Here is a 27,973-nt window from a genome sequence, read left to right on the forward strand (position 1 = left end):
TACTTTGTTGAGGGCTCCGCAGCCAGTCAGGATGATATGAGAGTTCTCAACCTGGATGGTCCTCTGGCCCAGCCGAACAAGGTAAGCGCCAATTCCAATTGCCCGACATGTAACCTTAGAAACAAAAAAGAAAAGAAAGAAAATCCCATAGATCTGTGTTTTACCGCACAGCCAAAACCTATCGATTCAAACATCTAGATAAAACCAGGCATGTTTGTATTACAACGCTATAAAAACTACTGTCCCTGCAAAACTCCTGAATCTACTTTTTTCTGTAAAACAGTCTCTGAACATATGTGTATTTTATTTTAAAAAAGAGAAACAGTAGCTTACAGACTGAGCAAACATGGAAGCCAAATAACTGTTTTCTACAAGTATATTGAATTCAATCAGAAAGGGACCCAGCCCGTAGCGGTGCCAGCAGCGTTGCTCAAAGCCTACAGGAGCCAATTTACATCAGCCAGGAGTCTGATCCCAGATGTATTTTCTGGATATCATTGCAGGATTTTTAGCTGAAACAGACAACACAGTTTGAAGAATAGAAAGCAGCAGGGGATTACCAAGTTGATGGTGATAATACTCTCATAGGCTAAAGATGATTCTCCAGCAATCATGCCAGATCCTCTGAGGTTCTCTATTCCAAGTCCGTCTTCCTTTCCGATAATATCTGTTATCTTATACCTGAGGGAGACACACACAGCCTTTGAGTCACAGGGTCCAGTGATTTGCTGAATCAGTTTGCTACGAAGAAAATGAAAAGTGACTAAATATCATTAAGGCTCCAAAGAGTAACGTGCATAAAACCCGGCCAGGACCTGCACGTGGGCTCATTCTGCAGCGCTGCTGAACACCGCGGAGCGGTCCTGCCGTGAACAGCCAGAGCAGCACTGCAAAGAGGGAACGCCGAGGGAGAGGAGCGCCCGTGGAAAGCGTTCTTCTGTCAGTCGCCAGCACACGAGCAGCAGGATGATTATAGGGACCCTCGGTCATGACTTGGGAGCCTGGGCTGCAGGACTGACCCCAGCGCTACCTCAAACAAGGCACGTCACGATCCAGCTTTTCACTCGCGTTCCTTGCTCTGACCACGCACAGCTACAGCCTTCGACACACCTGTGTCCTAAAGGACGTCCCAGCTGGAGACAAGGTGGGACATGCGTCACCTTGTAGGATGACCAGAAAGCTTTTCATCCTGCCCTGTCTGTGCTTACCTGGACTCTCCGTTGTCCTCCACATGCTCACAGTGAACTGAGTTCAGGGCACTGACTTTCTTATAGTCCTGAGGAGTCAGGTACAAGTACTTGTATCCCTGAAATGAAAAACAGTTCATTCATCTCGTTCTCACCTGTATACCCTTCCCCATCCCCAATAACTCCTTCCAAAAAGAGAGCTTCTACGGGGCAGAATTTAACTCCAGATAGCAATAAGAACATCCCCTCCTAACGCTGGAGCTCCAGCTGAGAACAGGGAAAGCCAAGAATGTTTTCAACATTTAGCCCTAATTCATTGTGGACGCCAATCCTGCTGCCTGAGAGATCCAATAACAAGGAGAATTCTGGACCTAATGGTCTAGCAAATATGTACCCTCACCTCTGCTAAAAGAGGTGATGTAAAAACAAGAATTGTTTGTGAGCTATTGCAGAGTTTCACCTCTGATTCCTGTGCCTCCTTACCTTGTATGGGTCATCGGGATCTTCCCAAGCCACGTGGAACATGTGCCGAATCTCCTCAGCCAAACCAATCCTGGCTCCGCTGTTGGCAGCCACATAGATGCGGGGGATGCCGTGCGTTCGAGCAAGCTCTGACGCCCTCAGGAACAGCACGTCCTCCTGAGGCCCGAAAGAACCAATTCGGTAGGTTATGTCATTGCCAATGACAATGATATCGCGGCCTTCTGGGTACTCGGGGGTCTTCAGGGTCATCTTCCAGGCCACCATCCCAACCTGCAAAGAGCAGAGAACAACAAAAACTAAATGTGTATCTTCAAGATGTGAGAGAGTCTTGGACACACGCTGCCGGTGCTGAGCAGGCTGGCAGGACCTGGACCTTCCCGGCCCCTGCAGCACGTCCTGCACTGCTCCTCCCCACCCAAAACACCCAAACAGGCCCTTCCCGGCCCCTGCAGCACGTCCTGCACTGCTCCTCCCCACCCAAAACACCCAACCTGCACCTTCCCGGCCCCTGCAGCACGTCCTGCGCTGCTCCTCCCCACCCAGAACACCCAAACAGGCCCTTCCCGGCCCCTGCAGCACGTCCTGCGCTGCTCCTCCCCACCCAGAACACCCAACCCGGACCTTCCTCTGCAAACACCCCCTCACAGCTCGCTGCCTTTATTCCGGGTGCTCCCAGGGTGAGGACGGACGTGCTGCTGTACAGGACTCCTGACCATCTGCTTTGGCCATCGCCCCAGAACCTCGTCACCCTGAGCCTTCATTTTAATAATCCCTTTATTTCACAACTGCCTCCATTTTTTTCCATCCTTTCATTTCTTTGGCTCTTCCTTTTTCCCTTCCTAACTATTGCAGCAGTTTCTTTCCAAACCAGCCTGGATAAGTAATGCTTTTCACTGCATATTTTTCTTTTTAAAATCACCAGATGATCTCTTCTGGCCCATCTTATGGAGATCAACGACATCTGTACCCTGCGTCTCCCGTCTCTCAGCTGCCGCGTATCGCTGCAGCGGGAGCTGCCCGTCCTGGAATGCCATTAACAGATGGAAATAGCAGTGTCCCTTGAAAGCCACATGCATCACCCAGTCTCCGCTTGCCCAAGGATCATAAGCTCTGAGTACACATTCCTCAAGCCGATTGCACATCCTCTGCAATCAGGAGGGTTGAAATTCTCATTGCGGGGACTCTGAATTCTGCACATGATGAACTAAAGCGGGAGGGGGAGAGGGGAGAAGCAGCAGATAGATATGTGCCATTTAATCCAAATCAAAATGGCACAATACACGGTTGAGATCCAATCAGCATCTGCAATAAGATATGCCATAATAGGCTCATTAAAAAAACTAAAAAGGCAGAGGAATTAATCAAAGGGTCATTGGAAGTAAAGCAGGCAGCAATCCAAAAATATTACAACCGGCTACCGGCAGATCCTTCCCTTACACCTCGCCTTGTGAGAGCTGAGATTGCAAGTTAACAGAATGATGGTTCAGTTCACCTTCTCCTTGGTCCCCGTTTCATCTGCTGCTATTTTGACGGATACGTCGTAAGGGATTAATTTGTTTGCCTCTGAATATTTGCAGATTTACAGTTATACATCAGCATCCAACTGCAGGCTTTGGAAAGAGAGCTACTGCAGCAGTTTCAGACAGGAGCATAAATCCCTAAAAGTCAGTAGGATGCTTTGCTAAAATACCAGCAGCACTGCAATTAAAGGGAAAAGCGGTAATGCTGTAAAACGAGTGGCTGCAACCCAATTCAACCCAAAGCTACAAGGTCAGAGGACTCCTTGGACTTCTGTCGTCTGCCGCTGGGCGTTCAGAGCACAAAAAGGAAGAATAAAGGTGAGAAAAGGAGAAGAAAAGCAAGTGGTGTCCTCCTGACCCGCCTGTCGCAGGAAAAGAGGCACCAGGGGCTGGATATTGTGTCTCTGTTCTAACTCTCAACTGCGGGTGAGCCCGTGGGCAGAACCGGCAGGTTAAAGAAGGCTGAAAAGGCAAAGGCAAAGGCTTCGCGAGGGACGCCCGTGTGTGCCCGGGCACCTCCCGCACCCTCAGCTCTTTATTGTATTTCACAGGCTTCTTTTTCCTGCCACAACTAAAGATCCTTAAGCGACCACTTCTCAAATCTTCCTGATACCACCTCAGCAATCAGCTCCAGTTATTGATAGAAACCCACTGAGAAGACGGGGTAACGTTCTCCAAAACTGCATCATAACCTTCCAAACTAGCGCAGAAGTAACACGAACTCACAGGGTTTTACACATCAAAAGCATTTCCTATTTAGAAGATGGAGATTGTGACCGAAGTCTTGGAATAGCTCCCTACGCTGAGAGCAGGTATCCGCAGAAATAAATCCCTTTTGTTCATGTTCAGTACAACAGGAAAAACTATCTGGCCAGGGCACAGTAAACACAAACTCTTGGAAACAGTTTATAGTCGATAAATATGGAGCAACTATATGCTGTTTAAGAAAATTAAATTTGCCATTTTATTAACTGGTGTGTCTTGTTGCCTCCCCAGCACACAGCGTGTTTTGTGCCCTTTATCCAGTAATAAAAAAACGACGGGGCACAACTACGGATTATTTTGCTATGAACAACGTAGATTCCATTTGAATGTATGGGTAGTGGGGGATAGCTTTCTATTCCAGAAAAACTCAAGAAAATAAAAGGAGATTTTTTTTAACTTAATGGCAGCATGCCAAAAAAATGGAGAGTTCACAGGTTAATTAGACAGGCTGAGCTAATCACCTAAGAGCACAGCCAGAACAATAGCGGGTGCCGCGTGGTGCGGAAGGGCTGCTCCTGCCCCCGCCAGCGGGGAACAGAGCCAGGAACAAATAAAAGCAGGAACCGTCTTATTTAACTGTTTTTATGTTGGCAAAATGATTTGTGCCACAGTATTTCCATAAGAAGTGGGACCATTATTCTCCTGTAGGAACACATTTGGTTTGAAAAGTATCACTGGACAGAACGTGGAAATCAAACCAGATGAATTATTCACAACCTCCGACCAGAAGTGATCATTATTTCTGATGTTCCAAACTGTGATTAGGATTCAGTGCTCAGATGTCATTTGCTCCCTGAATAGCACCAGCAATGCAGAATTGCATGACACACATACATTACACACAAGTTTTATATATATAATTTTATACACACCTTCTCCCACTAGATCTTTGGCTTAATGCAACCATTAACAGATAGTAAAACCGCGATATTAACTAACGTTCGTTTTCATGGTGCTCATAAATGCCGTTAGGTTGACACACAGTGTCAACACTAATCATGGCCTAAAATTAACACCAAAATTGACTTCAACATTAATTGCGCTATCGATGTGAGCAGTAATACACACACTGACGCGGCTACAAATCGACTGCGAGTGGCAGCGGAGCTGCTGACAACAGGCAGCAAGGGGACGGGGACGGAACCGACCCCGGTCCTGTCAAAGGGGACGGAACCGACCCCGGTCCTGCCAAAGGGGACGGAACCGACCCCAAAGGGGACAGGAAAGGAACCGACCCCAGTCCCTCGCCAGCACGACGGAGGCCAAGGAAGGGACAGCAAGGCCCATGGCAGCCGGTGCTCGGGTTAGACAGAGCTTTGGGCTCTGTTTTAGCCTCTCCCTAGCAGGATCTGCCATTCCTGGTGGCAGAAAATCTGATGGAAACAAGCACAGCTCATTATTTGACAGCATCTACGCTTGAGCCGCACTAATTGTGTTCGTTATTCTAATTCTCTCCCAACAAGGACAATGTGTGAGCCCACGTACCTTATGCCACACTTCATTTTATTTATTCATGTCTAAATTTGGAAACCTGAATGTGGGTCTTGAAGTCTGTAAGCAGGACAACTGAACTTGCAGAACCCTGGCGACAATTTTTGTTTAGTTCCCACTCTGTTGCATCTGTATCATACATGTAAAATATATATACAAAACATGAATACGTTTGTATGTCAGCATTTCCGACATACAAAAGTTATAAGAAGAAAGGAGATGCAACAGCTGCAGCGGTGCAGCATGTGGACATGGGAAATGCCAAAGCATTTCCTGTACTGACAGCCCATTTCTTGCCCACGTTCTGCTGAACCCAGGAGCAGGGGCTGTTTCTCCATCCGCTCTGCGCAAAACACACACAAGGTGTTTTATAAAGGAACAAACACAACCCCCGAAGTTTTACTCGATGCAGATGTAGCAATTTTGGTACTTTGCCATTGGAATCTGATTCCCAGATCTGAAATAAAGACACTCTGCACCTATACTGTGACCAAACGCTATATTTTTTTATTTTCTTTAACATGAACCAACTCCCAGAAGGGCACCATGCACGTGCATTGCCAGAGACGTTCCCACCTGGTGCCCTGGTGGGGCGAAGTGCCCAACCCAGCTCCCTCCAGCCTGTCCCGGGCTCTGGAAAGGCCCCGTTTAGCACCCAAAGCAGCGGCCGCGGCCGGCACAGCCAAGCGCACTGTCCTGCCTTTGGTTACAAGTGACACACGTTGGCATCGTTCTCCTGGCCAGCACACGGCCAAGACGCGCAGAGGCGGTTCCGGGAGGAGCCGTGGCAAAGGTTTGCTCGGAAGAAGGCGCCGTGCGGCACAGCGGAGCACAGGAGACGTGAATTCGGCTGTCGCGGTCCCTCGCGCTCGCATGGCAAGGCAGGGAGCACACCAGCGAAGCCCGGCCGACGCTCAGGGGAGAGGGGCGGACACGCGGAGCACCAAAAGGAAAACTCAAAAAGCCATTAAAGAAAGAGTAAAAGTAGATTTCACTGCACATGCATCTATGTTGCAAGGTATGAAGCTTGCACAGTGTCCCTTGGGGACAGCAGAATGCATAATGCTCAACTCCAACCAAATTCTTCATCCAATTCAAGTTCTGCTGCAAGCCCACTAAACCAGCTGGGACCAACACTGCCAACCAAAATAAAAGCAGTTTCGACTAAGCTTTCCAAACTTAATGATAAATAACTTCCCTGTAGGCTGGAAAACTTCAGCTGAGATGGTTTGCACCTGGTGAAGACACAGATGGATAAAGGTGTGTTCCAGAGAGGGACAGAGAACCTTTATTAGGAGCAGACAACCTTTATTAGGAGAAATATTTTATGGTAATCTCTGGAAAAATAATGGAGGGGCTGTGGCAGAAGGGAGGATACCGGGCGTTTTCCTTCACCCTCCTGTTATTTCACTGACTTTGCCGTCACCCATTCTCTGCTTTTCCTCAAGTACTTACTCCAGTGGAAGTTCTAATACCCTGTGACTGTCATAAAACGCAGGAACATGGGGTGACAAAGCAGAACATGTAGTTCAACTATGAAGCTTTGCTTGTATAGAATTCATTAGTCCCACCGTTCATCCCCAGGCAAGGCAGGAGTTTGAGCAGCCCCATTTCCACCTGGCCAACCCTTCCCACCTGCAGAAGGAAGGCGAACTGCTCCCATCACCGATCACTGCTGATCCTGCCGCTACTGAGAGGAAAAACTGACATCTAGTGCCAATGGGGAAAACGACACGTTTTACACAGAGACTGCACGAGAGGGAGCTGGAGGGAGAGGGGGCGACGCTGCAGACGCTCCTCACACCCGCTGTGTCCTTGGCCTTGGAGATTAGTTGGGTCTTATCAGCGGATGGTGCCGTCCTAGTGCCAGCGGATCACGGTAAATTGGACTAAAAATACATAAAGTGCTATAGAAAAACACCAGAATACCCCGTTCAAGAATGACAAGTAATATATTGAGTTCTCCGCCAGGCTGAGGGAATTACCTTTTCACGCTAAGATTTCAGCTAATGTGCTAATCTTGGGAACAAAGCGTCTGCGATGGGCACTGAAGAGGCCGTCGCCACACTACAGGTTGTGTCTTCAGCTGAGCTGCTGCAACCGGCACGTTTTTAAATACTGTGTGAGTTGCCACGTGCTCCTGAACCCCTGCCCTGCTCACCCATCTGTGTGCACACCGTTTCTGGCTCTTTCCGCGATGCCCAGCCCCAGCGGTGCAGCTGCAGGGGCTCCCGGCGCAGCACCGGCTGCTCTCACACGGCCAAACGGGGCTGGATCCTCAAACCCGGCCGGTACCGGGGCACAAAGTCCGACCACGCGCCTCTGCCCGTCATGCCCAGTGAAGATCTTACCACAAACACCAAAGATTGTGCCACTAAAACAAAAAGACTCCCACTCTAAAGAAGAAATGTTAGAAGTCATGTGTTATAATCCAGATAAGCACCCAGGCTCTGGTGCAAACTTAAAATTTTCTTCTTAAAGACATTTTTGAGTAAAATGCATAAGATTATATACAACTACAAGTGGATTTTTTCCTCCCATCTCTATAAACTCTGTAGATTCTAATGGTCTGTGTCTATCTTAAGAGTCAGACTGGAGTCAGGCTGAGCATCCAGCTCTGGTGCTTAGTTCTTGATATGCTCAGTTGTACAATAAATTATACCCCGTTTGTCCCAAAGTCTGTTCAGTCTTTACTCAGGAGCATCAGAAGGGAGCTATCGACCGGGGTTTGGTTCTGCTGACAAAACTCTGTCTTCTTCAGCTCCCTTCTATACCGCCAGCTCTGAAAACTATTTACAAACTGTTCTTGACTTTCTAGTGCGGCACATTCAGCTGGTGGTGGCTCGAAGAAATCCTGTGGCAGTGCATGGAGCTTATTGGAACAGTCTCACATGCGAGCAGAGGGGTCAAAGCAGCCAGACTAGTAACACAGGAAACACAAGAGAGAAAAAAGGAGTAACTAGAGACCAGGACACAGCTCACAAGCTTAACATGAAGGCCCCAGAACGGAAACCGTGCAGCAGAAACCAGCCAACACCCAGGGTTCTGTCTGCAGCCCGAAGAACCAGCAGATGCGCTTCAGGGAGAACTCTGGCTGCACCGAGGGGACCAGAGGCTGGAGACGGCCCCTGGTGAGCGATGATGTCCCCGGGTGAGCGATGATGTCCCCGGGTGAGCGATGATGTCCCCGTGCCAGCGCGGGGCGGCAGGGCCAGCAGCACCACAGGCTCCCTCGCGTGGCCACGACCCGACACGGGATCTCTGCTCAGCAGCAGGCGCTGTCTAGAAATAAATAGCAAGTCGTGTTTTCATGGTCCATTAAGTTCTTGGCTTCTTTGTTGAGCCTACTAGCAAAGAGCTAATTCCTGCCACGCGAGGCGGGGGGCTACGTGAAGTGGTCGCGAGCTAAGCAGAGAAAAACCTCTTGTATTGTGGAAGTTCTGAGAATTCGCATTTCAGAGATTTTCTGGAACAGGAGCCCAGCGCCGAGCTCCGCTCTGCCCGCACCAGCGAACACCCTGACCACAAACCTCCTGGATTTTATGCAGGTTTCTCAATTTCACCTGCTAGCTAAAACAAGCAGGGCGCTCAGCTCAGCTGAATGCTTTAAGAAGAGTGTCTTGACCCCTTTTCACATAGAGAAGATGTAATTGTCCACACCGTGTAGCACGGCTCCAACAGGAGAGACAAGCCCTGCCTCGGAACGGCCGGTACCGACGGTGAGGCACGTGAGTGAAATGTGGGAATAGCTGGTTCGAGTGTGATCTAAAACAAGTAGAGCAGCAATAGGAACCTAAACGAACTAACAGCAGCTGTATTTACTGCAGGCAGAAGCTTTCAACAGAAATTTCCTCTGTAGTAAAAGCACATGATGTACAATCTCTCAAAAGATTCTGGATTCAGAAAATCAGCAACTTTGGCTGGGGGGGAGAAAAACTAAACAAATAGTCCCACTTGGAAAGATCCTCCCAAGCACCCTGACCCGCCTGAGCAGAGCAGCTCCCGGCAGCTGGGGGCACAGACCCGGCAATGCCCATCCAGCACCACCGACCAAAACCGGAGCAACACCGTGTAACACAACGTCCAGCGCTCAGGAAGCAGAAATTCAAAGACTTTTACAACGTACCTGTCTCCACTACCCTCACAACACCCCAAAGTAGTCCCTTATTAGAACATGAGCAAACTGAAGCAGTGAAAACTCTGACCAAGGCTCCCAAGCAAGTCGCTGCAGAGCCTGGGAACCTCGACTTTGCTGCTGTGCTCACAGGGATCATCTCCCCTTCAGCACCATTTCCAGCCTATAGGGGCTTCTGGCATTTTGCAGTCAAATACATCCATCCAAGGACAAAACTATTCCTTAAGCTCACAGTTCACAGAGCCAATGAAATGTGCCCTATTTTGAGAACAGTTCACCGTTGTATCAAATGGAAGAAGTGCAGAACCAACTCGTGTTTCCTCCTGCTCCCCAGGGCACGTCTCCTCTTCCTATGCAACACCACCAACTACTGCCACATAGATGGATTACCCCAAGGACCTTTGCTTCCTGGCAGATAAGATGCTGTATTTCTCTGCCCAGATGCTATGCAGACTGATGTTCAAAAGAAAAAAGGCAAGCAGAATGGATCCACTTAGAGCCCTAACAAAGAAAAGGCTTATGCTCTGAATTTCTCGAGCATCCTGTCTCTTCCTTCTCCACCCCTGCAGCCATCATCTTCTTTGCAAAGAGAAACCCGAGTACGCGTTTGTGAAAATTCGTTTCCTCAGCTGAACAGAATTAAACTGTAAAAGCCTAAAGTCAGCTCATCCCCACAAAGCAAGTGCAGCCCAGGGGAATGAGTGTCACCTGTCCTTCAGGCTGCGCCGGAGCTCTGCTCTCGCTGTGAATGAGCTATTGTGTGCGGCTGCTGGGAACAGAATCCAGCGCCAGAGCCTCAAACCTCATCCCAGCCGCACATGGGCCTGCAGTGCTGGCCCAGCCGCAGACAGGCGGGGGGGCACGGAGCCCTGCCCGGGGGGCTCCGCACTGGGACTCCATCTCTGCAGCCAGCGGCCTCACGCCGGCTCTGGGCAGCCGCTAGAAGCAGGTCAGGGTCTGCCATCCACCCTCACAAGAAGCGATCTGCAGCTCACACGCTCTAAATGCAGGGGAACATCATCTTTTCCCCCGGTTTGTCTCAGTTTCCAGCGACTCGGCCCCTGGGCGCAGCAGCCGCAGCGGCAGGGCCTGAACAGGGCAGGAGGTAACACTGCACACCCCAACAATTTCTTTTCGGATTGAGCACAACCAAGACTACCAAGGGTTAAAAAACCTCCTAATTTTTTTTTTTTTTGTGGTCTTCGGGTACAGAATCTCTTATAATAAGACTATTTGTATTCATACTGGCAGAGTAAACACTACATGTTCATGCCCAGGCAGCTCTGTGCTGGTAATTTCAGCAAGAACAGAGCGACGTCCCTGAGGGACTTTGCTGTTTCCCCAGCCACCATCCACTCGAACGCTGAACGAGAGCAGAGAAACAGAGAAGGATGATGGCATCAGCCTCCACAGCCCCGGCGTTCACCAGGAATGCAGGGAATAGCTCATCTCAGGTTTAATTACACTAGTTAAAACGTTTCTCCTATAGGCCAACAAAAGACAAGGACACAGCGCTCCCATAGTCAACATTTACTGATTAGTTTCAACTTGAAAACATCATCTTCAAACCCTTCCCTGTTGAGATACACGCAGTAAATAGCAATGAAACCCCCTGTTTCTTCTCATCACTATACTTGAAGTTTTTGAACAGGCTTTTTGCAAAGCTTAAGTTCCATATCCAGCGAAAGGACAGTGCTAGTTCTGTGATGCCACTTACAACGGTTCACATTGAAATCACTGCAGGAACATTTCACTTAGTGAATCCCAGCCAGTTTAGGCAAAGAGCAAAACCCCATCTCGCCAGCACAGCCTCCTCCTGCCTGAGCTGGAGCAACTGATCCCACCGGCACCAGCGCTTGTTACTCTCACGAAAATCCTTCGCTAGAGGGGGATGTTGCAGCCGCCTGGCCATGTGCTGCACACACTGCGCCCTGAGCAGTTCAATGGAAAGCAGAAAATTGGGTTTTCGTTTCTTAAGCAAATGAAAACATTTCTATTTAGTCTTGTAAAACATGCTTTACTCAAAGACAAACCCCACTTACCTGGAAGAGCTGAATGAGCACTTTTAATTATGAAGGAAAAACAGCACAGGCACAGGTTTGAAATGGAATCATCATTTACTATGGAGGTTAAAACACCCATTGTATGGAAGGTATTAATTTTTAATGAAACAAAAAAATCTCATTTTCCAGAGAAAGATTTCATCTGTGAAAGACTGAATGAATAGATTTTGTGCCTGGCTGGTAAATTTTCATTACAATTGTCAAACCCAGTCCAAACCACAATGTACTGCGGGATGTGGAAAGAAAAGTAGCATTAGAGAAAGTTCAACTTGCCTCATTTCCTCCCGGCAGCCTGTTCATGTGCACCAGCTGGCCCTGGTCATCCAGCACCAGCTCGGTGTACGTCAGCATGTCGGACGGCAGCGGCGGCGTGGGCAGGAACGCGTGCTCGTTCATAGACTCCCAGAGCTTAATCAGAGACTAGAGGATGAAAAGAGAAATTCTTGTTAAGAATATCAGCTGCAAATACTTTTATTCAATCCGCTGTGACTTAATATTCCAGGCAGAACGTCTGAAATATCCCTCCTCCCAGTTTAACTGACGATATTCAGTGGATGTCACTTGGGAATTTAAACTATGAAATACAGTTTCACTCAAAGTAGCATAATTCAAATTATGTGGTTCAGGATAGAACCCAGCAAATCAGATACACAATTCTGCAACGCATTAACACGCTTCACGATGCACGAGTCCTGTCCTAGGAACTGTCCCAGCTGCACTGTCCAACCCTTTAGGAAGGCTGAATAACAGGGTGGGAAAATACAGAAATATAACAAGAAGCAAAAGGCGTTTCACATTTCAGCTTCTACTGCTTGACTCATGAACAGAACCACAGCAGCAGCGCGTCAGGAGCCCTGATTTCTTACAGCGGAGTCACCCCGAGCTGTGCAGACCCTGGGGACGCCCTGGCAGCCACTCCAGGCCACTTGTTCCCCTGACGAGCACAGTGGCAACGGAGAGAAGGGCTCTGCAAGTACCAAAGTTTAGAACAACCCCCTGAGCCTTAAGGACACCTACCTGCCGAAACATCTCGGGAATGTCATAGACATACGACGTCCCCAAAGACTGGGCCTGGAACCTCTTGGACTGAAGCAGGTCCTTGGTCACGTACGGGGTGTTGATCAGCATCCCATGAAGTGGTCCCTGTTTGTCCCCGTACGCCTGGAACATAATCTGCAGCACAAAACATCACCAGTTACAGCTTCACCCACTGGTTCCACACACCCACCTCATTCAAATCACACTAAAAATCATTGGCCTATTCCAGACCGATCAGGTGTGTTTCTATTCTCTACCAATACGTTAATAGTCGCGTATCCCTGTAAGACCGTGCTTCATCACGCCTCACTGCGCCCTGGAAACAGCGCTGGCCCATTACTGCGAGATCCCAGTATCACTGACTTATCACCATATCACAGCGGAGAGCAAAGTGAGCAGAGCCACGTCCCCACAGAAAAACCCGTGACTTCGCTGAGTCCCCATTCAGCAGAATCTCCCCTGTGTGCGATGGATTGCGAGAGCTGGGAGCAGAGAGAGCTCCGTTATTTATGCAGCCGAGCAGCGCGGGATCCGTATCTCCACTGATGGATCGGGGAAGCTCGGTCAGGACTTGCATATGTCATTTGGTTTGAAGTTTTGATATTGTAAGTTTAAAAGATTTTCCCAGAGTAGCAACATGAATTATCAGCTGCCGTGCTTCATGGCACTAAATATTCCTCTCAGCTCCTTCGGACTCGGAAGGAAATCTTGTTTCAGCTGAGAACCAGGAGGAGCAACGTGTAACGGGGACAACACGGCACGAACGGGGCCGCACAGAAACACCCCTGACAGGCAGCACGGTCACGGCGGTTTCAACAGAGCGGGGATCAGATCTGAGGTTACAAACCACAGATCTTTTTCTAATTGAAGGTGATGTAATTGAAGAATTCAATTAAAGATAGAATTCAGTAAGTAAAGCGTATCTCAGGTTTCAGATTGAAAATCGTTTATGCACTCTTCAGTCTTCACAAATGTCGCTTTGTGAAGTAGCTTCTTCAGTGGGAGAAAGATTTCTTGAGGGTAACAAGTCTTGGCGGCAGTGTCTGCGTTCAGATGTTCTGCACCGGGAGCCCCGTTCTCCCCACATCTCGGGACGGTCTCTGAGCAGTTCTGGGGGGCTGGAAGTCAGCACTGAGCCCCTCGGCACTGCAGGAACAGCAGAGCAGGGCGCTCGCTCATGATTGCTCTATTTTCCCATTCTTGGGAAGGGATCAAAGTGCCCAGCACCCAGCACATCAGTGATGTTTGGACTTTTTTAGAACAACTCTCTAAGTCCAAAATAAGCCTCTGAAAACACAGGAAAAAATACTTAGATCTGGACCCATCCTATCAAACTGTGTCACGAGGGGGAAGATTCACCAAAGGCCTTTCCAAAGCCTGAAGGTATTCGCTTTTTAAGACAAACCTTCCTCCCAACTACTCAAAGCGTTAATTGAAATAATTCCTAGCAGTATAATTTGTTAATAGAACTGATTTGATATGGGGGGGGAAGGGGAATCAAATAAACAAATTAAACATTGGAGAAGTTGCTAAAAGCTGTACACACGCAAGCACATCCTGCCTTCAAAGGCACGAAGCTCATCAGCGGCAGAGCTGGGGAGGAAAGGTGACCTTCCCAAGCGGCTACGCAGCTCGGCCACTGCGGGTTATTAACGTGTCCTTCGCTCTGCTCATCTGCACCGGAAGGCGGGAAGGAGGTAAAACGCGCAGACACGATCTGCTGCAGGATCCGCACGGCCAGGCCGCGCTGGGAACCGCGAGGGAGCGCAGGGAACAGGTGAGTCAGCACCCGTGCGCACCAGCGGCCCCACTCATTCATTCCACTGCTGCTGCCGCACGGCACAGAGATTATTACAGAGGGAGCTGTAAACAGGCCTGTATTTAAATATTTTTATGCATCCCAGACTCCATGTATTTTAGTATATGTAAGTATTTCAGGTAACCAGACTATTCCTACGCCATGAACAGCAGAAATACCAGAATAGCCACAACCATTACAAAAGAGACCATTATGCTTCATAAAAATGATATAAATGCACCTTCAATAATTTTATATCACCCTACCCAGGTCATTCCCTATATCTTTAGGATTTAAAAGATGAGTTCACAGCTTTTCTCTGTCTACTCAGGGAACTGTATAATTAATAATAGGATGAGCACCAACAGCGATTACTTTTCTATTACTTTTTTGAGCGCTCTGCCACAGAGAAAACAGATGTACAAATGACTGAAGGTATGTACAAAACAATTAGAAGACATGCACTTTTACAAAACTGATTACACTTCGCATGCCTTCTTGCCTGTTGCAAGATTATATTCTTCTTCCTTCGGCAAAGCTGAATGGCAATTTTGTATTACCTGAAAGCACCACAAACGAGCTTCATCAGGTATCACGTGTCCCCCCCAAAAATATTTGCACATCAAACCACGGAGCCGTATGTGGCCATACCTGTCCTGTCCGGGAGTCCGTCACCTCTTTGTACAGGCTGATGTCCAAATAATAGCCCGACTCATTGGTCAGGAAGAGCCGAATGGGAATCGCCTTCCCCGTCGGCGTCAACCGAATGTTGATCTTGAGCTCGGCTTGGAGGACGCGGAGCTTCCAGAGGCGGCTCCCGTAGCGCATCACCATGCTCCGCACCGCCTCCTCGATCTGGAACACAGCACGAGAGCCGCCCTCACCCTCCGCACACATCCAGCACCTCGGCACCTCCGTCCGCTGCTGCCGGGTCCTGCCCCAAGGGCACCCAGAGGAACATCCCAGCAGAGGTGGGAGCACCAACAGCAGCACACGCCCTGTGCTGTCACAGGACCTCGGTGGCCTGTTTGTTCTCCTAATAAGCCTTGAACTCCAGCTGGGGAGCCCTGGATCCCCCTTCCCGTTCCTTGTTCCCCCCAGCACACCACGCTGTGCCCAGCGCTGCCCCTCCAGCCCCTTCCTCCCGCGAGCGCAGCCCACAGCTAAAAACCACCGAACGCAGCAAAGCGAAATCCTTGACGAACCATTCTGTAGCACTTGGATGCACAATAATCATGTTTCACCGCACATGCGGTACGGTGCTTTAAATCAACAAAGCAATTACTACTCGGAGCTTGGCCTTCTGGTGTTCTATTAAACTTTATAAAATACTACTGCTGGCAAATAGCGCATATTAAAAGAAAGCAATTTATAGGCTGTTTTTAACATCCTTTCAAAAAATAAAGTGTCTCTTTTCCCCAGCAGCTCAGGAAAAGTCACAGGACACACTGGCAGCCGAACTCCCGGGGGCTGCGCATCCCACCCGCTCCCCAGCTTCCCGGAACTACAGATTTCGGATGCACTGAGAGAGGGTTTATTCAAAAGCCATTTAAGCCACCAGTTTTTAACCATGACTTGAAAGTCAGCAAACAAGAGATACTTATTTTGATAACCAATTAATCTTTTTAAACTTCCAGTTATTCTCATTAGGAAAGGTCGACTCTCATCCTTTGGTAACCATGAACAGAATGTTGATTTTCAACTCAATGCAGCCTTTGCAGTTTGTGGTGGCTCTGCTAACCAGAAACACGCTTTAAGCCCGAACACTTCCATTTATGCATCTAACAAAGCTTAATGTTCATTTATTTATAATGTTGATCTCTGTGCTTTTGTATCAGAGAACGAAAATGAGGCGTTGCTTTTTGTAGCTGGATTTACAAATTCTTTTTAAGACTTACGTTTTATTTGGGTAGAATCTGAGCTTTTGTAACAAACAGAAGAGCATTTTAAGCTATTTCCTTATTTAAATTATCTCACATACTGAAATAAATAAGTTTAGTTTTAAATACAAAACATAGTTTTAATAAACTGTTCCTTAGTTCCCACAGAGGAAGTGAACTGCACTGCCTGAAGGACAGTGTTACTGCACTAAAAACAGGAGCTCTGCTCATTCTGAAATCTTACTTTTAATATTTGTTCATAGATTGGAAGACAAACCAAAGCTTTCCTCCCTCATCACTGCCAAACAGGCGGCATAAAGAGAAAGCAAAAGACCATTTAATTGTAGTCAGTCAGACGCAAGAAACAGTTGAGAGCTGAGCAGACCATACCTTCGACGGGTCCATGATGACAGTAGGCACGAAATTTAAGAAGATGTGGTTGCAGTCAGTGCGGACATTGGTGTTGTTAAATGCCACCTCCAACTCATCCATGGCTTCCAAAAGCAATCGCTCTCCCTCGTTTTGCAGGTACTCAAAGGAGGCTTCCTGCCAGATATTACCAACAAATCACTTATTTTCTACGCAAAAATCACAGCCCAACAACCAGCGTCTTATACCCTGTCTTGGAAACAGACATTGCACGGGTGACAAAACTCACCTTGGTGATCAGGTCCGAGTGCCTTATGATGGCCCTGACGAAGAACCTGTAGTCCGTCACCTCCGTGCCCACTTCCACCTTGGCCGCTCCCAGGTACAGATGCATTTTGTGGTTGGCACAGGGAATGGCGGTGAGATCAAAATTCCGCATTCGGTTCAGCTCCAGCTGGAAAGCCAGAGCCGGCTCCAGGTGCCGGTAGATCCTGTCCTCCTCAAACTGGGGGCGCCCGGCGCCGCGCACGTACAAAAGGGGGTAAGAGAGGAGGGTGAGTCAAGCTGAAACACTGAGGAGGGGAAGAACCAGCCAATACCCATTATGAAATTTCATATTTAATGAAAAAGCTAAAATGCAAACGAATCCAACCCCAAGTTTTCTGTTGGATGCACAGTCTTTAGCACTAAGAAATGTGTTGAAGTTGTTGAAATACTACAGGCAGGGAAGCTGGGCTGAGGCAGTTACGTGAACAGGAACAGTTACGTGAAAGAAGGATAAAGCCAACATTGAGCGAAAAGTATTCCAGAATACACAACTCACCTTATCCCGGGCACGGAACGTGAAGAACTTTGGAAACTCCCTCTGTTTGAAAGGAAAAGCGATGCTGTTAGCCCTGCAAACAGAAGCAACTTGATCTGCTCCCGGCCCGGCCCCCCGCAGCCCCACAGCACAGGGGATGGATGCCACACGTTGCCACAAGGTACTTTTGAACATCAAAAAGGTGCTGGAAAACCAAGTTACCTTCCACAGGGCAGCAGAGGTGCTTTAAACCTCCCTTCACTGCTAGTGCAATAGATACTACTTGATTGGCTTTCAGTTATTACTGTCAATTATCAGCAGACAATAACACGGAACTGTCCAAACATGGCAGTGGGAAACAACTTCCAGTATTATTATTATTATTGTGGAAATATGTGGGAGCCACACAATGATATTAACACCCCATTGTGTAAGCAGACATACGCAAAACAACGATCTGTATTCTATAGCTCTATAGCTATTACTGCTAGAAATACTTTCTTCCCAAGGAAAACTATGAATTGTAATCAAATAACATTATCCTCATGTATTAAATAGTGCTCTACAAAAGTCCCCCAAATATGATTAGGTTTCTCTGCTATTCTATTGCACAGATGAAATCCTAGCAAATTGTAAGGGTTTTATATTTTTGTGCACATCTCTTAGAAGAGAGAAAGACTGGACAGCAACCTCCCACCCACCCCCTGCTTCCCGCCCAGGAAAACCACCCGTCCTCTGCAATTTTCCTGGGTGGAGGAATTTTTGTGAACACTTTGCACCAACCCCCAAATACCAGTCTTTTATGCTAAAGGTGACGGGAACGAGCATACACAACTTGCCCGAACTGTCTTAGTAAGAATAAAAGGAGATATCTGACCTTTAGCCACCGAATTTCTGAATCACGTTTCACTATCAACGAAAGACGCGCTGCCCTGGCCGGATTCAGTGCATGGTGATGGAGGATAACGCTCTACTGAGCAACATGGCTTTTATGGCTAGAAGTAACCTAGCTCATCATTTTCTTCGCCTCCTATAGAGAACAGTCCCTAGAACTTCGCTTGATGACTCTCAGTTGAACACAACAAGCTGCTCTTGCCTGGAGCGTGTCCTCCAGACCAGCCAGCGCCTCAGGAAAACCTGCCTGAAAATTCAGGCAACGGGCACGTTCGGTGAGCGCGGAGCATCAGCTGCACTCTGCGAACACAACCACTGCCATGTGTCCTCGCTTCTGTTCCGAATCCCTCCCGCCCGCGCTGCTGGGCACGCTGCTGATGGCTCCTCACATCAGCCGTGCTCACCCACCACTGTCTTTGCTTCCAAGCATCTGACTGGTGGTGTGGGCCAACACAACCATTAGATGTGCACGCACACAAAACTCTCAGTGCTCCGGTACCAAAATCCAAAAGAGTGCTCCATTTCCTGAGCAGAAGAATTATACCCCCGCTGTGTTCTAATCAACCAACCATCATCAAGACAATCAAAATAATTTGCCTAAATTAGCCAATCAAGACACCCTGCAAACTGCAGAATGTGAAAAGCTACAACAGAAATCATCATAGTTGATTATTATACTAATAATCACGTTAAAAACCTAATGAGATGAGGAAATTGGAAGCCTGCTGGAGCAACTCTCTATTACCTCAACATGCTGGGAACTAATTATATAGACTGTAATTAAAACAAAAACAAACCCAAGCCCAGGCCCTGACTAAGTTAATAGTTGGTCCAGTACTAAACGGAATAGTGTAGGAGATGGTAACGGAGACTGACGCCCACCCAGGGTCCCCGAGGGTGACCCGCCGGGCGTGCCCACAGCCCCTCGCGCCCCACGCAGCTCAGCACTGTGTGGACACGGCTCCTTTCATTCCCCCACACACAGCCCAGCGCCGCCCACAGACCGTCCTGTTCACTCCCCAAGTACCACTTCAGTTCTCTAACGCCTCCTGGACGTTGTTGCCGAAGGTCCCAACACCTCTCCCAGGAGCCCAGTTTCCCACACGGGCTGTTGATCCATATCTGCACTGTGGGCAGCGGTTCCCACGAGGTGATGCCCACATTTGTTCAAATGCTATTTCTGCCGGTTTGTAAACTGGTTTTCATTTCATGAAGCTGCTAAACCAGCGCTGATGGACACAGGATGAACTTCCCGCACTTTCAAGACTCTCGTTAACTTTCAGAGTTGTAAAGTAGACACACAAGGGCTAAAACTCTGGTTTTTGCCTTACGTTGCCACCTTGCTCCCCCTGACACCCAGGCCCTGGGAGAGAAGTAATTCTCAGCAGTAAGAGCAAACATTTGTCATGCCACAAAGCCGTTATGTGAAATGCAGCCAGTCACTTCTACTACTCCTCTAAGTTATTTTAAAATCAATAAGAAGCCTAAAGAAATCACCACCCTACATAAGAAATAATACAAAAATTAATTGTATCATTACATTTTAGACTACAAAACAATACAGAAACAAGCAAGATCTTTATGAATGTGGCGGTCAGGAGTTCAGCGGGTAACGAGAGACTTTAGCACGTGAACAGCCCCACCAAACGCAAAAGGCCAACTCCAGCATTTGAAGTCAGATATTTGTTTAATTACTTCTCTTATTCTGACACCAAGATGGGCATTAAATGCCTGACTAAGAACCAAACGAGAAGCCTGGAGGCACTCGGGTGTCTGTGGCCTCGGGTCAGCAATCCCCCCGTGTCCAGGCCCCTGGTACTCACGTGAAATCTCTGATCCACCTCATAGTTGACCTGTTTCCTGAAGTCCTTAACAAACGGAACATACAAACACAGGAAGGGAAAAAAAGAAAGGCAGAAGAAAGCTAGCAATTAGGGTGACAATCAAAACTTAATTAATTCATCAATACAAGAGGTGTCAAGATTGTTTACAATTGTAAATTAATTTTAAGTGAATTCATCGAAACCATCTCAAACTTGAGAGAACAAAAACAGTGAAGAGAGAATTAAATATAGTTGAAGAGCATTTAATTTGGAAAAAAAAACATGTCAAATGCCAATGCTATGATGATCTCAAAACCACAGAGTTCTACGCAGCATGAGAGATATTGTATCAAAATACCTTTTGTGCTACAAGGAACGTCAGCCTCCGAATCCCGTGTTCGATCAGGACGGATTTCTGTCAAAAGGCAAGGATGGCATCAGGTGAGTGGATTCACAGGAAAAGACATCAAAAACATGGCAAAATGTTCTCCGAACCAAAGCAGCTCTCCAGGCCCCAGCATCCCTGCGCCAGCCCCCAGCCCATTTCCAACCGGATCATCGCCCAGCAGCACAGCAGCAAACACCTTAAACCCAAAGAGGTCAGCGAGCAAAGCCCAAGAACACGACATCCCACACAGGCAAAGCACAAGAGTCGCTGACAAGGCTCGCAGGAAATATTCCCTTTTGCAAAGGTGACTTTTGGAGGGCAGCACAGAGCAGACATGGCAACGGGACGGGAGTTTTAAAGAACCGGGCCCAGGCAGCGCCTGGCACCACAAACACGGACACCCCGGACCAAAGGACGGATGTGTCCATTTGCAAAGGTGATCACCAACAGGTTTTAATCAGTTTTTTCAAACAGAGGAGAGAACATCCACTCTGGGTGCTTCACTAGCACGTTCCACTCAGCCCCATTTCCAATGGGCGCTGCCATCGGTATTTGCCACACCACTGATCTTTTCAAATGTTAAGATCTCACAATTCTGCTTCTCTTTCTAAAACTTTTTCCTTTCTCCTCCTTTTTTTCCAATTTAAAAGCAAAGAAAATAAAAAGCAAGAAGAACTCAGCGAGAGCAGGAACAAAACAACCCCTTTCAGCACAGACTGAAATGTTTCACTAAGGTTAAGCCCTTTGAAAATGAGCATCAGTGACTATATTCATGGCAAGAGGAAGAAAATAACTTTAATAATGCCATGATTTAAAAAGCAAAAATTGTTATTGCTTTTAAAATTCCACAAGTGGCAGACAATAACAGCATAGCAACAGGATTCTGATTACATCGTAATAATGTGGGTCTCACAGCAAGTCCACAGCTATTACGGAGCGATTAGCCATCAGCACCTGGAGAAACTCCATTTACACTGACTGCCGCAATCTCCTCCACAAGTCATTTACAAGTATATGATCCTAATTTCTATTAGAAAAACCACACACAACATGCTGGGACTAGAAGATTATTTGGACAATTTGGATCAACCTATTTGATAGTTTAATGTGTTTGGGAATTTTTTTCTTTATTTCTTTCCTTTTATCCCCTCCCATGAAATGCCTGGAGCACGATCGAGCAGAGGAAAGGCAGAAGTAGTTTTAAATTGTTATATTTGATTATTTTCTTTTCTTAAAGAGACAGGAAGCTGCTGAAAGATGTCACTGTTGCACTTGTTTGTTTAAAAACCAAACCAACTGGAACATAATGAGTTTTCCAAGCAGAAGGACGCGTCCTGCGCCGGCCCAGAGCTGCAGAGGAGCCCAGGCCGCTCACCTTGCTCTGCGTGAACTCGCGGAACATCGCGGCCAGCCCGTCATCGTCAACGTCACTGTCCGTTTTAATGGCAACGTTCAGGATGTGAATGGGCTCCTCGCGGGCAGCCTGCGATTTAAACCAAATATTCCCCATAAACAAACTGTTAGCAACTTAACCCCTGTGAGTGCAGCCCCAGAAACACCCCTAAAACACAGAGAAGGTCTGGAAACCTAATTGTGGGTCTAAGCGCTCAGTTACGCTGCTGTGGATCCCATAATGCTGCTAATGTTAAACACTACAAACTAAATTCACATGGAGGGGAAGAGACTCAGGTGTAGTTTTAGCACAGGGTCAGGAAATGGCCACCTACTTCAAACCATTTACTGTGGAACAAGCAAAAAATCACACAAATAAATACATAAATCTCTTCACTCCAGCTTCCAGCACCCCAACTGGTGAGCAGGACCAGCCCGCAGTGCCAGCAACGTTCTGCACGCCTTCTGTTTCCAACCCGGGCGCAACCTCAAGAAGAAAATCTACTGTACCTTGTCTTCATCGTACAAGGAAGCATGGCCAGCTTCGGGGAACGTGGGGCTCTGCGGAGGAGAGTCACAGAAGCAACCCATCACCTCATCAAAGATCCTGCAACACAGCAGAGCACTGTCAGCCACCGCCACGCCGGCCAGCCCACCCACAGCCACGCACCGTGTGGGTAACGAGGGGACGGAGAGACCAGGACTTCTTAGGAGAAACTCAGCAGATGAGCAGGCGACACCTCCCCACCCTCCAACCACCGCAGAGCCTGGATCTCCCCGCATTTGTCAGAGATCTTGGGTTACAGGCCCGCACAACTGCTACAGGTTCTGCTAGGGGGGTTTTGCCTACCCCTAGAAGGCTGAAAGCATAAAGAACAACACGTCCTCCCATGTATATACACGTGAGCAAGAGCGTCAGAAGAAACCAGCACATTTGCAAATGATCTCCAGCCTGCAGAAATGCAGGATGCTGATCATTCTGGCCACAAACTGCTCCTACAGCCACCTGAACCTCAGTTATCGCCAGGAGACAGACAAGGGGACCCAAACTTCCACCTGAGACTCCAGAATCTTAACAAACAAGCTCAGGATCAGTTTAAACCTGACTCTAGACAAGGCAGAGGTTTTGTGCAGTTCCATTTGGGCGCACCGTGAAGCTGGTGACACAAACAATCGCCAGCCTTCCCCACGTACCTGACAAAATCCTCGAAGGTGCGGAAGGAGACCATCCCGCCCATGCGCTGGCACGGCGGAGTGAACGAGTTGTCCAGCAGGACGTCGCTCACGCTCGCCACGTGGACCATCCCGTAGTGATTGAGGTTGGAAGAGAAGGACATTCTAAACGGCAACCCAACGAGACCACAGTTAGCAGGGACAAGGGAGAAAGATCTGTCACGTGCGTGTGCTTTGAGCATGAGGCGCGGCTGTTGAGCCCGTCTAACCGCGCGTTCGTTAGCGCCGCAGCGCCTCAGACCCGCTGCGCTGGCCGCCCCGAGCCCTCAACGCTGCCGTGTCCCTGCTGCCACCAATGTCCTCACCCAGACCTTGTCCCCGTGTCCAGGAACACTTAAAATGGTTGGGAAATAACATTCTAAGCCTTTAAAACAAGTACTTCTGAAGGAGTTTCTTGAGATGACAGGTGAACTATGACTATGCAAAGCTGAACGCATTTTTCCTCCTGTGTGTACGTTTGGCTTTACAGGCGGAATGCTGAGATAAACAACAATCACTCTAAGGTTTGACACTTGAAAGATTTAGTAAATTCTTACAAATTAACTTGAAGCATACCCAGCTATATTATCTCAATGCTTCCACAGTGATACTGTTAATTCACGCTCCTCAAACGCAGCGTGGCACAGTGACCCCTCTAAAATCCTGCACTGGAAACAGGGATCTCTACAGTCGTACACCAGTATCCCTGCCCTGAACGCGTCCCCTTACAACGCTTTCCGCCCTGACTGCTGCTCAGATTCACGTGCTCCTCCATCTAATTTAAGCCACGCTTTACCAACTCTGCCGCTGCCCCCGCTCGTCTCTTTTGCTCCATTTGAGCAGCGCCCAGCGCAGGTTGGTGCTCCTGGGGTATTATTATTATTGTTATGTTGTTTTCTTTTTAAAGACCTGACTGGGATCGCTGACACGGCCGCTCACCAGCCTTGCTAAGATTCTTTCTTTCCATATACAGAAAAGCACTGTGATACGGTCCTACGTACCCTGTTAACAAGTCTGAAGTATCATCAGCTTGATTAATAGCTCTCCACGTTTATAGTCACTCTGTGTTCCCACAATTTATCTCTCATTAAGAGCCATGGGACTTTCAAGCCCATTTTTACTATTTTTCCCTAAATAGGCTTGCAAGCAGTAATAAATAATAGGTATTCACACTTTGAAAGATCTTTCAGGACATGCCTTGGTGTACATTTCTTACAACTAATACAAAAAAATACCACAGAACAGTAACTAAACAAAAAGACAGCAGACATTTCTCATGTATTATTTCAAACAAGAAATACTTTTCAACTGAGACACGGGAGGAAAAATTAGTGTCCAAAACACAACAAAACATGCTGTCAGCTGGTGGAGATGCAGATTCATCTATGGTGGGAGGGAGGTGAAGCAGCCTCGACAAATTCTAAGCTCGTCACAAGAACCCAGAGTAGCAGCAGGTTCACCGGGCGAGGGGCCACAGCTCCAAACACCCCCTGGAAACTGCGTTCTGCTGGGAATTTGCCGTGTGCCTCGGGGCAGACGGGCCGAGGCACCCGGCAAAGGGCGTTTGAAACATCGCTGCATGCAAAGCTCTTTGGAATGGTAAAGAAAAGCTGAAAACATGTTTTAGACAAAGGGAGAGGAAAAGGGAAGGAAAAAGAAGAGTTATGTTTGAGAGCTTCCCAAGTAAAGGGCACTAAAACAAAACACATTAAAACATTAAGTATTAGGCTACTTCTTTCTAATGCGTCTTTTCCAATTTTAAAAGATGACAAGTACCGTACCTGTTTAGCGTGGGGATGTTCCCTCTGTAATCAAACAACCACAGTTACAGATTGGTTAGTGAAAGCCATCATCAAGAACTACCATCAAGCTGATCCACAGACCAGCAACAACTTTACAATTTACTAAATGAGAATTTGTCACCCCTCCGGTTGTCAGGCAGAATTCCGGTTCACTGACCGTGGGACGGCACCCGCCGCTGGCCTGCGCTGTGCAGAGAGCACAGGCCATGTACACACACACACCCCAGGGAAACAGTGCGTTTGCAAGACACCCTGCGGTTCTCCAGCACCCTTATCGGACCCACCTCGAGCCCTTTGCATTCACCACGTGAGCCTCACAAGCAAGACCAGAGGGGGAGTTTGCAGCAGATGCGCAAAGCGACCACATCGCACGGGGAGACTGCAACAGGTTCAGGGCAACAAGCCCGGTGCTGGCTGCCCAAGCCCTGCGCTAAGCAGCGGCGCTGGCCCACAGCAGCGCAGGCATAAGCGCACACATAAACCCCATGGGATGCTTTGCAGTTCAGCATTCAAGACCTTGAATACCAAAAAAAAGCTAATTTTAGGAAAAATTTACAGTTCCTTTTACAACACCGGTCCAAGTCTTCACGGTTTTGCATGCGGACTGAGCCGCAGTGATGCTCTTATGCCAGAAATAAGGTGAGGGGCACGTTTTCATACCAGCACAGGAACAGCACAGTGTCACCTGTCCTGGCTACGAGCATAAGGCAGCATATTGCTCCATGCAAGACGTAGGAATTGCTGTGATCTGACATTCAAAATAGTAAAGATTAAAATGAAAAAAAATACATGCACGCAGGAGGCTTGTGCAAAGACATCAGCCAACGTGGAAAGATTGAAAGCAAAGCTTCGGGGAGCATGTAACTGGACATTCACCCTCCCCTCCCTGCAGAAACCTGCAGGAGGCCGAAGCACAGACCTTCTTAACGTCCTTCACCATGGGCGAGACCATGAAGCCTCGGTACTTAATGACCAGTGTGTTCCCATGGTCACACCAGCTGTGCCCGGTCCCGTTTGCAAACCAGGTTTGTCACAGCACAGTCAGATTCACTACAAGGTTGTATGTTTGGTGTGTTACTGGTAGGGACACGAAGAATTCCCATGATCTCCTTAAGCCATACAGGAGAAAGCAAAAAACGGCCTAAAGACGTATCAATGGGAAGTAACACGAGTATTTAATTCATTTGGAGGCAGTGAGGAGAGCAATAGGGCCTGTGGGCAGGACCGAAACGGCCACAAGGTCTCTGGGGCTTGAGATGGTTTTGGTAAATGGTGGGAAAGCTGCATGTGATCTGCTTCAGCTGGAAAAACAGTCTGGAGCAGACTCTACGCCTGGTACACCTGTGTAATGGTCTCTGCAAAGCTTTCAGAAACAGACGGGAAAAACCCGGCATCACAAATGCTCCTTTCCTCGTCCTTTCTGTCAGAACTCCAGCCCTTCTCCCTGGCTCTCTGAACTTTCACAAAGGTCCTTCCTGATGGGGGAAGCTGATCTCACTAGAATCTGCTCCACTGCCACTACAATTGCTCCTTCTGCTCAACCAAACGAAACCCGCTCGCCCCCCTGCTTGAATTTGGATTTGTTTCCCTTGCCCTTCCTGTTTTTGTTTTTCGAAGGGCGTGTTCCCGATGTCGAGGACGGCAACGCATGCAAAGCGCCGCTGGCCAGGCCAAGCTGCGCCAGCGCGGGCGAAGCTTCGGAAAGCGGGCGGCAAAGCGGAATCGGCAGAGGTCAGCTCAATAACCCACTTGTAGTTATTAACAGCAGTACCACAGGAGAAAGAGCAATTGCACTGGCTGGGAGCAGTGGCATGCCTCTTGTGTTGCTTCATTTCTGCAGAAGAATCTAAACAGAAGGCTGTGAAACATGCCTCAAACCATACATTTTGATTGGGTTTTTCCTCTCCCTCTTTCTCTCCTCATTCTTCTGCTCCCTCTGTGATTCAGCCAGGCTGAATCTGCTACTGAAGTCCAATTTGCATAAAATTATCGTCGTTCCATTCAGTTTGCTGCCCCTTCAACAGCCCTTTCTTTGCTCTGCTGGAAGGTTTTGCCCTTTCTGAAACAGGGAAGCCAAGGGAACTGCAGCACATTCCTGCTGCCTAATTAACGCGGAACCCTCAGCACGGAGCCGCGGGGATTTCCAGGTGTCCCTGCGGGGATTTGGCAGCCGGTCCCACAGCCGGGAGGGACCTGGGGCTCCCCAGTGACCCCCTCGACCACGCGCTGGGTCTCCAGCGGCTGGTTCAGCCAGCAACCCAAACCCTGACGCAAGAGGCTGTTTTAGTGACTACTTTAGTCCGCATAAAACGCTTCCATTGTGTCAGAAATTCAAATTGTATGTTGTTAGAAAATGATGGTGGGAAGGAACCTAAAAAACACCGTTTTAAGTGTGAGTTTTGGTTTCTTACTCTTCTGTAAAGAGCACTGTTTGGAAGCAGCATTATTTAATTTGGATTTCAGCCTTCCAAACAGTTTCTACCTGTAAGCTAAGGAAGAGGCTGACAACAAAAGAACAACCAAAATACTCCATAGATGATAAAACATCAGGAGACAGCAGAGGGGAGATCAAGCACCACTCCGAAGCCTTGAAATCAGCAACACCGAAGTCCAACGGTGACAACAAACAGCCACAGAAACAGGAGATACTGGGCAAAACCAAGCACGAGACAGCTGAGACATCTACACTGATCCCTTTGGAAATATGAAGAACTAACGACTAGAGCCGAATTCCACCCTCGGAAGCATCATGGCCAGCAGGATGCGGTCCCAGGACTGAATTCAACAAGCCTCAGTAAGGCATTGGCCGAGTTGTGTGCATCCCAACCCCAAACACAACCAGGGTCAGCTGGGATCAGACATCTTCTTTACCACATTTCAGAAGTACAACTTGCTTTAAAGCTGAGCTAATTATCAAAATTTAACATCTTA

At 48.1% G+C, this 27,973-nt stretch overlaps 1 protein-coding gene across 1 annotated transcript in view; it reads right to left on the reverse strand.

Moving 5' to 3' along the window:
- Positions 1–27,973, reverse strand: part of ACACA (acetyl-CoA carboxylase alpha) — a 107,764-nt gene that overhangs the window by 35,302 nt on the left and 44,489 nt on the right. The window contains exons 29-44 of the mRNA XM_082068792.1: positions 25,022–25,045; positions 23,223–23,366; positions 22,539–22,635; positions 22,012–22,119; positions 20,607–20,663; positions 20,249–20,293; positions 17,553–17,594; positions 17,019–17,234; positions 16,751–16,906; positions 15,132–15,335; positions 12,662–12,817; positions 11,918–12,064; positions 1,671–1,940; positions 1,209–1,306; positions 561–681; positions 4–114 (exon numbers count right to left, since the gene is read on the reverse strand). Coding sequence (XP_081924918.1) covers positions 4–114; positions 561–681; positions 1,209–1,306; positions 1,671–1,940; positions 11,918–12,064; positions 12,662–12,817; positions 15,132–15,335; positions 16,751–16,906; positions 17,019–17,234; positions 17,553–17,594; positions 20,249–20,293; positions 20,607–20,663; positions 22,012–22,119; positions 22,539–22,635; positions 23,223–23,366; positions 25,022–25,045 — 1,996 coding nt within the window. The remainder of the gene's footprint in view (positions 1–3; positions 115–560; positions 682–1,208; positions 1,307–1,670; positions 1,941–11,917; positions 12,065–12,661; positions 12,818–15,131; positions 15,336–16,750; positions 16,907–17,018; positions 17,235–17,552; positions 17,595–20,248; positions 20,294–20,606; positions 20,664–22,011; positions 22,120–22,538; positions 22,636–23,222; positions 23,367–25,021; positions 25,046–27,973) is intronic.

Source organism: Streptopelia decaocto (genome assembly GCF_964273445.1).
Source record: "Streptopelia decaocto genome assembly, chromosome: 18".
Taxonomy (NCBI): domain Eukaryota; kingdom Metazoa; phylum Chordata; class Aves; order Columbiformes; family Columbidae; genus Streptopelia; species Streptopelia decaocto.